Genomic DNA, 13,621 nt, shown 5'->3' with positions numbered 1-13,621 from the left:
AGCTCAGCATTTTGCTTGGTACTGCAGCTCTATCATAAGTGGAGAGCTTAAATATAAAAACAGAATTCAAATGTAGACGTAGACTGTGCACACACTTGGTATGAGGCCAACAAGTACAAATAGGTGCTCTGTTTTGTGATCAGGTATTAAGGCAGCTGCGTTCTAGTGCAGAGTTATTTATTATTTGTTATTATTTGTTGTAAACAGTCCAACAGTTTCTTAAAGCCGAGCTCTCAGCGTCCCTCTGATCTCTGCTCATTTAACCGGCACTTTTTCTGCTCAGTGAAAGAAATTCTTCACCTTCAAGATTAGTTTAAATTCCAACTAACATAATAGATACGGATTCATCGGTGCAGTCCTATGTTTTAAATTTATGAATTAATCTGTTTTTACTCCTCTTACTACATAACACATTTTTTAGGCTTTTTCAGAAACCACAGAAAAGACATCAGGAAATATTTGCTATCTTTGGCTTAAAAACATACACACACACACACACACACATATATATATATATATATATATATATATATATATATATATATATATATATATATATATATATATATATATATATATTAGGGGTGGGACTCGATTAAAAAAAATTAATCGAATTAATTACAAGCTTTGTAATTAATTAATCGCATTTTAATCGCATTTCAATATTTAACATGATAAATATTAATTTAAGTTTAGTTGATGAATGAATCAATATACATAAGCTTAAACTTCAAAATGTTGTTTATTTTCCCACCAGTCTACTACACAGACTAATGAAGGGTGGAAGTACTCCTGTGATAAGCAAACTCCTGAAATTAAAGTTAAGCATCATAACTGGATAGTTTTATTCAACATTAATGTCTCACTTGTTATAATGGAAATTAATCATTCTCTCAGCTGTATTCCTTGATGTTGAAATGTGTTATGCTTGTTTTAACAGCTTATTTTGAATTAAAGACTTAAAATTAAAGCACAAAAAGGAGAAAAAGTTCGTTCTCAGTTTAACCAGCTGCTTTTACACAGCTGTGCTTCGCACTCACGCTTGCTAGGCGACATGAGCTACGCAGAGGTGACGGCAGGCAACGCTGATATTTTTTTTTTTAATTAAACATTTGAACAAATGTACAGAATCATGTGGCATGTATACACAATAAACACATCAGGTTTTACATATTTAAGGCACACAATGATATATAAGCTAAAGATAATACTTCACACGTTAAACGGGGAAAGAAATGTAAAAGGATAAATTAATTAGAAACAAACAAAACAAAACAAAAAAAAAACAAAAAAAAAAAAGAGAAGAAAAACGGTGACGCTGATATGAAGGCTAGCCGCTCACTTCCGGCCTTTGTGGTGTTCGTGGGCTGCGAAAAACGTGGGCCGGGTCCTTCGCAGGATGCAGCCCCTAATTTGGACATTGTGCGTCGATATAATCTGTATGCCGGGAACTCGTGCACTGAGAAACGTTCCACGGTGCAAAGTGCGATTAAAATGCGTTAAAAATTTTAACGCGTTAATTTCCCTGTAATTAATTAATCGAAATTAACGCATTAAAGTCCCACCCCTAATATATATATATATATATATTAGGTGCTGGTTAGTGTTTAGGCACTAAAACAAGTAGTGAGGGTTTAACACAAGGTTAGGCTTAACTATAGAGAGCAGTGTAAGGCCAAGTAGGTCAGAACAAGTGGGTGAGCTAAACAAAACCCACCCCCGACCTTTGCCGGTGGCCTAATGGAAACTAAGATTGCTGCTTCTCTGTGTCAAGCTGCCATGCTCAGTACTCTTCTGCTGTGTCCATGTAATCTTTCAGGTATTCCACATGTTGATGTATGAATTCTTTACACAGTGTTTTGACTGTATTCTGTGGCCATGGCTGACAGATAACTTGTCTCTACTTGTCTCTCTTACATCCCTTTTGGTCAAAAAATGGCTCTGTGTGATTTGAAAAGTCAAATAAAACTCAGAGAGACCACCTGGCTGTGCACTTCAATTTATTTCAGATTTCCACTACACCTGATACATGTTCAGAGAGAGAGGTAAGTGCTGCATGATTTGCAAATGAGACAAACTTCACAAGGATAAAGGATATAAAAAATGTGACAGAGTTAATCAGAAAGTCTCTCAGTGTACAAGATACTCAGGACACATGATACACCTGCTGTGTAAAAAAAAAAAAATGCTGCCAGTGTCTTCAGGTACAGCTTATCTCGAAAGGAGGTTTTTCCTGTTCTGCTCTGGAATGCTCTTTTCCAGTCAGTCAGTCAGGGTGGAAAGGAGCAACTGTTCCCAGTTGAGTAGACCATCATGGCTGTGAACATCCCAGGTGTGATAGTGATGGTGGTTTTCTACGGGCTGGTCCTCGGGACTGGCATCTGGGCCTCTTGCAAGTCCAAAAGGGAACAGAAAAAAACTGCAGCCACTGGAATGGAGATGGCACTGCTGGGAAACCGAGGCATTAACTGGGTGGTGGGAATCTTCACAATGACAGGTGAGGAGAACACATCTGGGAAAAGGGCGAGTCTCATGTTTACTGGAAAAAATGCAAAAGAGAACATAACGAAACAAAATGTTTGAGAAAAAAAAAACATATTTTGACTAAAAGTACGTGCACAGAGTGATCAGCCCGTGTTCTGTAGGCAGCTGTAGGGTCAAAGCAGGAATGAGGAACACCAAAGCAACGAGAGCCTCGAGGCTTCTTTCTGTTTTTAATGCCCGTTTGCAGAGTGGATTTACAAAAGATTTACATTTCTCAAATTACAGTATGAATAGCATCTGCAGTGACCCGAGAAAAATAGATAAGCTGAGCTGCATTATGAAGTTTTTAAGAGCACTTTCACCCTGAAAGTTGTGTATGGTATACGTTTTAATGGTAAAGTGATTCATGTGTTAGGGATTATTTTTTACTCAGTGAATAAAGGACAAATGTTTAAAGCTAAACTCCAGTAAATTAATTAATAAACAGTGGATCAACCAAATAATAAACAATTAAATAATACATTAGACAGAGAGCAACAGATCAGAAAGTAGTAGACTAACTTCTCTGTTTCAGTGCATCTTATCTTGAGGACCGGCCACAAGGATGCATAATTAAAACATCAGGAAGATGATGTGCTTCATGACTGCACAGCTGAGGAATAATGAGTCATGAAAACCAGCTTGTGACGAAGGTCAACTCATAGCACCCAGAGATTGTTTCTGTTATAGATAAGAGTCCCCACATGCATGTGTGTATTTTTTCTGGTTCTCTGATACATTAAATGACCCGGCCCCGGATAAGCAGAAGAGAATGGATGAATGGATGAATTAAAGTGTTTCAGGTGTCTTCCTTCACAAAAAACCTCTTTACCTGACACATGCATTCAGCTTAACCTTGTTTTTAGTTGTTCCTCATATGTTTATATATGTAAGTCATGTAGAACAGGCAGGAATGCTGCAGTGAGGTCATGTTAGAAACACCCAGTATGGACAGAAGAAAACACTAAAGACACTTCAATCAGACAAACAAAGGTTTTAGCAGACTCAAACAGGTACTGACTGAATGCAGTGCTGTGTGAAGATCACCCATGAGCCTTGCACACACACACACACACACACACACACACACACACTTCTCCAGACTGGCTGAGTCCTTTGATGACATCGTGTACTGATGAGATATTTAAAATCTTCACAGGTTGAGGGACATTATTCTGAAATGATTACACAATTTGTAGACACTTTTTTTGCTGATTAGTGGACCTCTGCTTCTCTTTACATCAGTCCTGTTTCTGACCTGTTGCTAATTAACCTGATTAGCTGCTAAATGTTCCTCCAGCTGTTTCCTTTTAGCGCCACTCACTTCTCCAGCCTTTTGCTCCTCCCCCTCCCAGCTTTTTTGAAATGTGTTGTTACCATAAATAGTAAAATTTCTCAGTTTAACATTTTACATGTTTTGTGTGTTGTACTGTAAATATGTGAATATATGTAAAATATATAATAGAACGAACCTTTAATGATCTGAAGCAGTGAGGTCCAGGGACGTGTTTGAGGCGAGATGCCTATGATCACTGCTGCTGTTTGTTTCACTTCCAGCTAATGAGATTAACCACGGAGAAAGAACATCAGCTTAATACAAGACCTCACATAGGTGGCAGGTTCAGGCGTGTTAACTATACGGTATTTCCCCTAAACCTATAAAAGAGCAGGTCTGTAGAAGAGTCTGCATATACCATCAGTTTGAGCTCTCAGATTTTAAGGATTTGCTCATCATGGTGAGATGCAGAGCTGCGTCAGTGAGACACTGGGTATAAGTTTGTTTGTTTTTAATAAAAGTAATCATCCATTAAATCTGCTGCTGTGTGTTAATGTGTGTTGTAGCCACGTGGGTCGGAGGAGGCTTCATTGTTGGGCTAACTGAGATGATGTACACACCCTCGATGGGACTGATGTGGACCATCATGATGATAACAGCGTACAGCACATCGTTCATTTTTGGTAAGGGTTTAGCATCGCTAACAAGTTCCTGCCCCTCTGCACGGCCGACAAAACAAAAAGCATATATGAAGGAAACAGCATGCCTGAGGTTTTAATGAAAACATTAAAGTTAATGAACATTAAAAAGAATCTAAAATATGATAAATAAATGTCTTTTTGCGCCATCAGTTCATATTTTTCCTGACTGTCCCGTCCTTTGGTTTAAATGAAGGTGGGCTGGTGTTTGTGAAGCCGATGAGAGCGAGGAAGTGTGTGACCATGCTGGACCCGTTTCACCTGAAATATGGAAAAGTAGTCACAGCTGGACTGTGCCTGCCTTCACTTTTTCAGGATGTGGTTTGGGTGCCTACAACACTAATTGGTCTAGGTATACTTGATTACACTTCATGCATAATTATCATTATCATTGTCCTAGCCAATATTTTAAATTTGTGTGAGCTGGAGCTCAGCACTTGAATCTTGACTGTTTCATTTGAAAGTTTCCACAGAGACAAGATTAAAAATTTTTTTTGTTTTTGTTTATTTTTGCTTGTGGACCGAAGTGGAACATTTCACACTGGCAGTCACTGATCGTCGTGTCTGATCATTTTTTTTTCAAGTCCATAGATAATAAGACTGAACAGACACTGTTTAGAGTCAGCTTATTTGCTGTAAATATAATGTAATCATGACTCATTACTATGGATGGGAATGGCTGGTTGTTAAACTAGATTGACACGATGTGGCTGACAGGAGGAACCATGAGCGTGGTGCTGGATTTGTCCTTTCACCTGTGCACCTGGATCTCTGCTGCCATTGCCGTCATCTACACGCTGATGGGAGGTCTCTATTCTGTGGCCTACACAGATATTATACAGCTTGTCCTCATATTTATCAGCTTGGCGAGTTTGCTACATGTTTATCTTTTATACAGTCGAGACATTTTGGTGTGGAGAAAAATGGGGAATGCAATGCAAAATAAATAGAAGAATAATTAAAGCTTCACCATCTCTCTGCAGTGGATCTGTGTTCCCTTTGTCATGATGAACCCTCACTCCTTGGACATTAGCCAGACGCTGATGAACAATCCCTTCCACGCTCCATGGATCGGAAGACTGGAGCTGAAAAGGATCTGGATTGTGATTGATGATTTTTTATACCTGGTAGGATGAAGACGATGATGATGCAGAAATATGGCCTAAATCAAAGATATATGTCTTCATTTCTATTTACATGTGAATTAACAATTCAGTGCAATTAGCAGACAGAAATCAGCTCGTGTTTATTCTATTCCATAATTAATTGATGTTATTACTTTCCAGTCATTAGGCAGTCTGGGATATCAGTGCTTCCACCAGAGAACGCTGGCAGCTTCTTCCTCAGCCACGGCCAGGCTAACATGCATCGTTGCTGCTTTCGTCCTTCTTGTTTTTGGAATTCCTCCCATACTGCTCGGTGCTGCTGTGTCCTCCACAGGTAATGGCAGTCTCTACACACTGCTGGGGGCATCTGCTGGGGCCTAACCCAGCCCTAGGGTGAGAGGTGGGGCACACCTTAGACAGGTCACATAGTCTAAGGTCACGTAATCTGTTTTCTTAGATTTTTTTTGCATTGAATTTTGTGGTACATTTTTGTGTTTCAGATAGAAAGAAAAATTCTCTAAAAAGGAGTTTTAACTAAACCGAGGAGAGTCACGGTGACCTGGGGGACACTAAAAGCTTAAGAAGATTATTTGTGGTGTCTGGACTGCAGGTCGCTCTGAATGTCTTGTCTGTGTTGGTACTTCAGTTTGGAACCTGACTTCATATGGTTCTCCGTCTCCATATGAACGAGGGGAAGCCGGACTAGTGCTCCCCATTGCCCTGCAGCACCTCACCCCACCCTTCATCTCCATTATTGGTATTGGATGTATTGCTGCTGCCGTGATGTCATCAGCTGACTCTGCTTTGCTTTCTGCGTCTTCTGTTTTCACCACCAACATTTACAAGTGTCCTGAGGCCTCAGGTGATAAAATGCACTTCTTTTATCATTCTTTTTGAAAAAAAAAAATTTTTTATGGAGAACAGAAAAGGACGGAAAAGCAACTATCAGTGTTTGCAGTTTATCTCTCTCTTTTTTTGTCCTTTTGTCTTCTTCAGGCATCAGACAGAGAGATTCAGTGGGCGATCCGTGCTGCTGCTGTTGTAGCGGGCGTAGTTGGTACATCACTCACTAGCCTGGAAAACAGCATCATCATTTTCTGGTTCGTTGGAGCTGAGGTGGCCTATGCTGTAGTTTTCCCTCAACTCGTCTGTGCCCTCTTCTTCAAAATTTCCAATGGTTACGGAGTTATCGCGGGCTGTGTGGTGGGACTGACGTTAAGAGTGCTCAGCGGAGACCCGGCTCTACGACTGCCAGTCCTCCTCTGCTGTCCAGGATGCACCCTTGAAGACGGTGTGTACGTCCAGTACGCCCCGGTAAAGACCATCTCCATGGTGTCTTCCATTGGTGCCATATTGTTCTTCTTCTACCTGATGTCCGTGCTCTTCAACAAAAACCTGCTTCCTGAGAAGTTGGACGTGTTCAGAGTGAAAGTCCAGCCCTCACCAACAGGTGGTACCCCAGAAGACAATGACAGACTAAAGAGCCAATCAGAGCCAATGATTAGCACATGTTAGCATTCCTGTGTAGATGACCTGTTTTCTTGGAATAAGATAGACAAGAAAGTTCAGGTTACTTACTTAAAGTATAACTCTCAGTGCTTCTCAAAGCACATCACCACAGGTCACAGCGCAGGTCCAAGCCTGGGCCTGTCGCTTCCCCCCCCGCCCCACATGGATGTTAAAGATTAAGTACAAAGAATCAGTCTCAGTTTGGTGTGATGTGAATGTAGAAAACAAACAGTGAAAATGGGGGTGTAGGCTTATCTTTATATACTTTTTAAAAATTAAAAGCATACAGTGTGAACTTTGTTTGTTTTCATTTTTGTACTTACGTCTGTGCAGATGAACCTTTGACCCCTCTGATGATGTGGTGCTGTCATGGTTTGCATTCACTTCATTTGTCAATAATATGGCCATTACATAGTGCAGAGTTACATGTATTCCTTATAGGAGTGGAAAGTTACAGACACCTCGGGGCACCTGTCACTACATTTCTCTCTCACACACACACACACACACAGGGATGTGTGTGTGTGTGTGTGTGTGTGTGTGTGCATTATTTCAGCCTCTGTTCATGTACTCAGCGCTTTGATGTCATCCTCTTTTTTCTTGCTTGTTTTCTAAATTCAGTTCATTATTTTTAGCTATTTTACTCCAAATGGAAACATTTTCTTGTATTACAGTCGGGTTTGACTTCACATTGTATGATCCTGACTCTGTGACTCACTGTTTCTGTTCATGTCTCTGATTCTCAGTTTATTGTGGGGTTTTTGCAGTTTTGAGTTGTGTACCTTTCGCAGTAATCCCTGTTTGGTTTCTTTGTTTCTTTCCTTGGACATACTTGGTTTAGTTTTGTGTTCTGTTCTTGGTTCCAGTTTATTTGTTCTTAACCCCTGGTTCCCCTGGTTCCCCGTGTTCTCCATGTCAGCTCTGTTTCCTCTGTTCCCGGTGTCTGTTTTGTCCCTCTGTGTTCTTTGTCTCTTGTGTTTTGTATCTGGTTTTACTTCCTCGTGTCCTCTGTGTACCCGCCTCCCCGTGCTGTCTGTTTCTGTGTTTACTCACTTCCTGTTTTATTTTGACAGTCCCTGCATCGTGTGCTTTGTTTTTCAGTTTTGCTTCCCTTGTCTTGTCAGGTGATTTAGGTCACCTGTTGTCCCCTGCTGTCTCCACTCTCCCTGATTACCTCATGTGTGTGTTGTTTGTGTCCTCCTCAGTTGTTTCCTGGTTAATGTATTTCTGGCTCCAGCCTTGTGTTTATTTAGTATTTCTCCCTGCGAATAAAAGCTAAGTTTAAGTCGAATCATCGTCCTCCAAGTCCTGCATTTGGGTCCTTCTCTGCCTGCCACACAGCTGTTCCATGACAACAATGTGACACTGGCTTCTGCTCTTTCAAATGAGTCACACTGAAAAAAAAAAAAGATTTACACCTCCATCTCCAGGAGGAGAGGTGGGGCAGAGAAGTTCAGGGTGCAGTGGCGCTCACACAGACTACAGAGCACCCGGGCTACACAGCAGACTTAATGCTGGGCACCAGCAGAGCGCACAGCTTTTGTTTAAGCACAAGTGTGTGCACACTGTAAAAAAAACCAGAACTGCCAACTAGACTGTCAATTTAGAAAGCTTCATGTGATCACTTAGCCTGATTGCAGCCTGGGGTGAAGGAAGTCAGATAGCTGTTGTTGGAGAAAAAAACCCAAAACCCTGACACTTTTGTCTCTCTGGAAATAATGCAATGAATCACACATTCTCATTTTAAAATACTGCACAACAGCAGCTGCTGGTGCTTAATGGTCTAACGTCCATTAAAAACTAAATATAAAAACATAATTCAGATTGAGTCTACCTGCAAATGTTTGTACAGATGGGTGCCCTGATTTAGCATCGTGATGACAGAACACTAAAACTGAGAATTTTTTAAAATTACAACCAACACATGAAGGTTCATAAGAACCCAAATTTCTTACTGATAAGCAAAAACATGCATAAAAAATGTTTGATGAGGAAAATTGTCTTTGTCGGGATCGGGAAGTGGGATAACACCCCCAGGGGTAAGATTGTCCCGAAAGACTGCGTGAAGGGGGTAACGGAAGCAGTGCATGAGGCACTAGGCCATGCCGGAGCTGACCCGACGCGCAGGGAGCTGAGGAAAAAGCAGATATGGATTCCAGTACGAGAAATCCGGATTTGGACACACTAGTCGTATGAAGTCCACTTCAACTTAAACATATGTCCCTTAGGTTTATTTTTCCAAACCGATAAAAGATTTCTGGTCGGTTACAAGTGCACTGATCAAAGGGGCTGGCTGTTAAAACTATCTGGACTTTGCTTCGGGCCTGGCTGTGTTTGCCTTCCTGACCAGGAGCATCGGAGTAAAGAGGAAGAGGGGCAGATGATAGGTATATTGGCAGTAGAACCAGACGAACAGCCCCACCACAGCTTAAGTAGTGTCACAACTATCAGAAGAGGGTAAGACCGCGCTTCAGGTGTGGCCTGGACCCTATGAAACGGAGTGGCTGTCACAGAGGTAAAATACCTGTGGGATCAAACATTACTTACCACGAACCATGGTCTGAAGGATCTGGTGATGCTATTTTCCTGTGAACCGATTGGTCAGCAGGCAGTTAGCGATACCTCTGGATCTCTGCTGCCCGGCTCTGGCTGAAACGTTGGACAGATAAAAACAAAATGAAGTCGTACCAGAAAGATGGGAGGAGAGGGGTGTGGACAAGAAAAGGAACAGCTCGTGATCAAGAGACTTTATTTGCCATTTGTACTCGCACCCAAGGCTCGGGTACAGAGAGCTCTCGAGTAACAAATATAAAATAAATGAATATATAGATAAATATAAATACATATAGGAAAAGGATGATTTCTTATCCGGTGCTCCTGATGAATATAGATTACAGAGTACCCGGTTATTGGAGACTGTGCACACTATTACAAACACAGTGGATTTTGCACAGATAATGAAGTGTATATTGCACATGTAGCTCAAACAGATATTGCACCAATGAATGTTATTTCAGTAAATAAAATGTTGCACTTTTAGTTGTATGAGAAATATTGCACAGTGGATTTTGGTTGTGAACGGTCCTTTACTCTGGTTCTGGGATGCCATCAGTGTGACTGTGGCAGGAAAGAATCTTTTATGGGATCTGGTCCTCTTTGTGATGCTGCTGTCTGCTCTGCTTTCCCTCAGGCTGGATGCTGCGTGTTTGGGCCAGAGGAGAAAGTGGGCAGGGTGGTGTGGGTCTCTGATGATGTGCTGTACCCTCTTTTTTGCAATGCTGTTTAGTCCTGATAACTTTTTCAGTTTTTACAGCTCTCTGGAGAGCCTTGTTGCCATACCACACTGAGATGTCAGTGGTGAGGATGCTCTCCAGCAGGCCCCTGTAGGCTTGTGTGAGGGGGGCAGCTCAGCCCAGCCTTCCTGAGCAGTCTGATGAAGTGCAGCCACTCTGGGCCTTTTTCACTGTGCTTGCAGTGTTTGCCGACCAGCTCAGATCAATGACACACGAAGGCCGAGGACTTGTGGTCTCCGCTCTCACCACTTCAGTGCCCCTGATGGTGAGGGGTGGGGGTGGGGGGGGGGGGGGTTGGGGTGGGTGGTGGGGGGTGGGGGGCAGTTTGAGAGCTTTTCTTCCTTAATCAGTGATTATTCTGTTGTCTTTTCTAAATTGGGGATTAGTTTGTTTTCCTCTCTGTAGACCAGTGTGCGTCAGTCACTCTAGCCCTGTACCCTGTCTCGTCCCTACCCTTGATTGGCCCAGGATGGTGGTGTCATCCATGTATTTGATGATGACTGTGTTGTCCATGTTGGACACTCAGTTGTGGGTGTATAGGGTGAAGAGTTCAGGGCTGAGGCAGCATTGGGAATGGGGTTTGGGTTTGTATGCATTTCTAGCCAGTGTATCCTTACCAAGCCATGTGTTCAGAAGCCCAGTATGAGCAGTCCCGATCTGCACGAACGGAACAATATGAACAATATGACCAGGAGAGTTAGCCTGCCTTTGCTAACACCAGGTAGCAGAGCTTCCGGTCAATTCCTCTCCTTCTAACATCTACCCTAAACCCCACCTTCTTACTAACCCTAAACCAACCCCCTTCTACCACCCGCTCGCCTCCTCGGCCTGTTTTCCTCAGCCGTGACCCCTGCTGTGGCTTGACCTGGCATCGTGAGCAGTTCAGAAAAGAGTCCAGTACACTTGTATCAGAAATTAAGCTCTGATTACTCACTTCCAGCGGGAACAAGGTTGCTCGGTCATAGTTGATGTTTACTCGCATTGTGCCATTAACTCTAAGTGTGAAGATCAGTGAAAATAATAAACAAAGCTAAAGTCTCACTCTGAGGGCTCTGCGATGTCGCACACTGAGGAGCGCCATCTATGATATTTGATTTTTTCCCATCTACATTTTTTTTACATCTTGCACAGCTATTTCCTATTTTTTATATCTTTGTACATGTATATATATTTATGTGTATATATTTATTTAATTTATATTTTGTGCACTGTTATTCAAGAGCTCTGCACAATAATTCCTATGTACCCAAACCTTGGTGCGAGTACAAATGGCAAATAAAGTCTCTTGAATCTCTTGACTCTGGATCAGAAGCACACTATATCATCTGTCAGATCTAGGTGGTACCCGTGTTATGACATGTACGGATGACAGTGGAATGAGTTCAGGAATGTTTATTGATGTTAAGACCTGTACAAACAAGCAACTCCTCAAGGTAGCTGCAGAAAAGGCCCAGCAGAGCATTTCAAGGGTGGAGAAGCGGCATTTGGTCATGTGCATGGCCAAAAAAACATGCTTATATGTAAAGTTATTCATACTCACATTCACACCCATGAACAAATAACCTAACCCCACTAAGTACATGTCTTTGGACTCCAATGAATGATCTGACAGCCAACAGCTTATTTAAATCTCAGTTTGAGGCTCATGACCTGAAGCTCTGCTGAGACCCACAAGAAAGTGACACAGAGGTGGATCTGCTACACTTTCGCATCAGTGTGCCATTTATTTCTTCTGTCACTGGTAGTTTAGTCCATATTTTTCAACACAAAAATATGACCTGAGAAGTTAGGTGGACAAATTCTGTTTGTCCTCATATGTGTGCTCACTGAGACAAATATTTCATCTTGTTCATTCATGAAGATCTCCAACAGGTTTGGAGACAGATCCTAACATGTTTTAACCCTTTAGTTTAAAAGAGTGTGTAACACAGATTTGAAAGGTTTCCAGCACAGCCACCAAACTGTACATGCCCCCAGAGGAAATACTGCACTTCTGTTAAACTGGTTCTCACATGTTTGTTGGACTTATCAGTTTGAAGTCCTAGTGAAGCTGAAAGAAGCTATTTCACAATCACACAGATTACATCCATTCTTAATCCAGAGGCTTTAATATGATGTGGGCCCACCCTTTGCAGCTATAACAGCTTCAGCTCTTCTGGGAAGTCTTTCCACAGGTTTAGGAGTGTTTATGGGAATTTCTGACCATTCTTCCAGAAGCACATCTGTGAGGTCAGACACTGATGTTGGAGAGAAGGCCTGGCTCACAGTCTCCGCTCTAATTCATCCCAAAGGTGTTCTATCAGGCTGAGGTCAGGACTCTGTGCAGGCCAGTCAAGTTCTTCCACACCAAACTGGATCATCCATGTCTTTATGGAGCTGCTTTGTGCTCTGGTGTGCAGCCATGTTGGAACAGGAAGGGGCCATCCCCAAACTGTTCCCACAGAGTTGGGAGCATCAAATTGTCCCAAATGTCTTGGTATGCTGAAGCATTAAGAGGTTTCTTTGACTGGAACTAAGGGCCGAGCCCACTCCTGAGAACGACCCATTCTTTCACTAATGTTTGTAGAAGCAGTCTGCAGGCCTAGGTGCTCGGTTTATACACCTGAAAATACCTGAATTCAGTGATTTGAATGGGTGAGTGACTACATTGTCAGTATAGTGTATATAAGCATTTAAGTGTCCCTCACACTCTGCTCCTCCTGCTGATCCAGCATCAGCCACAGGCTGCCTGGAGAAACAAGTGAGTTTCTGTTCTCTGCTCCCACCTGCTGCACTCAAACAGAACAATAAACAGTGTACGTTAGTTTAAATACTGTGAGCAGCTGCCCTGTGTGTGTGTGTGTTGTGTGTGTGTGTGTGTGTGGTGTGTGTGTGTGTGTGTGTGTGTGTGTGTGTGTGTGTGTGTGGTGTGTGTGTGTGTGTGTCAAATAAGGTGGAGGTTTCAAAATGCCACATATAGTAACTTTTATTTTATGATTTTGAACCTCTTGAACAGTAAACGGTCATTTGTGAGTTCACAGGGGAAAAAAATCAAAAGGAATGATCAGATCAAATGTTTTATTAAATAAATAAATTGTATTTTTAAATGTAAACAGTTTAAAAAAAACATGCATGAATTTAATGCATAGATTGTATTTACTGCGTCCTTCAATAAACAGCAGCTTAAATTCAAAATCAGTTTTATTTATTGGTTACATCAAACCATAAACACAAAGA

General features: G+C 41.8%; 1 protein-coding gene across 1 annotated transcript; it reads left to right on the top strand.

The window, feature by feature from the left end:
- The first annotated feature begins 2,281 nt into the window (after nt 1-2,281).
- Nucleotides 2,282-7,401, top strand: LOC115793501 (high-affinity choline transporter 1-like). The gene is made up of 8 exons (XM_030748529.1): nt 2,282-2,497; nt 4,366-4,482; nt 4,694-4,849; nt 5,215-5,363; nt 5,481-5,624; nt 5,784-5,937; nt 6,250-6,465; nt 6,607-7,401. Exons 1-8 carry the CDS (start codon nt 2,314-2,316, stop codon nt 7,116-7,118), a joined length of 1,632 nt encoding a protein of 543 aa, XP_030604389.1. The 5' UTR covers nt 2,282-2,313; the 3' UTR covers nt 7,119-7,401.
- The last annotated feature ends 6,220 nt before the right edge of the window (nt 7,402-13,621 follow it).

The sequence above is a fragment of the Archocentrus centrarchus genome, chromosome 15 (genome assembly GCF_007364275.1).
Source record: "Archocentrus centrarchus isolate MPI-CPG fArcCen1 chromosome 15, fArcCen1, whole genome shotgun sequence".
Lineage (NCBI taxonomy): Eukaryota > Metazoa > Chordata > Actinopteri > Cichliformes > Cichlidae > Archocentrus > Archocentrus centrarchus.
The sequence above is the reverse complement of the archived record's forward strand: the minus strand, read 5'-3'. Positions and strand labels throughout refer to the sequence as shown.

Coding starts and splice junctions, on each gene's coding strand:
- LOC115793501 (XM_030748529.1), top strand. CDS start 2,314: ATGGCTGTGAACATCCCAGGTGTGATAGTGATGGTGGTTTTCTACGGG. Junction 4,850..5,214: donor TACAACACTAATTGGTCTAG/GTATACTTGATT, acceptor TGTGGCTGACAG/GAGGAACCATGAGCGTGGTG. Junction 6,466..6,606: donor CAAGTGTCCTGAGGCCTCAG/GTGATAAAATGC, acceptor TTCAGGCATCAG/ACAGAGAGATTCAGTGGGCG.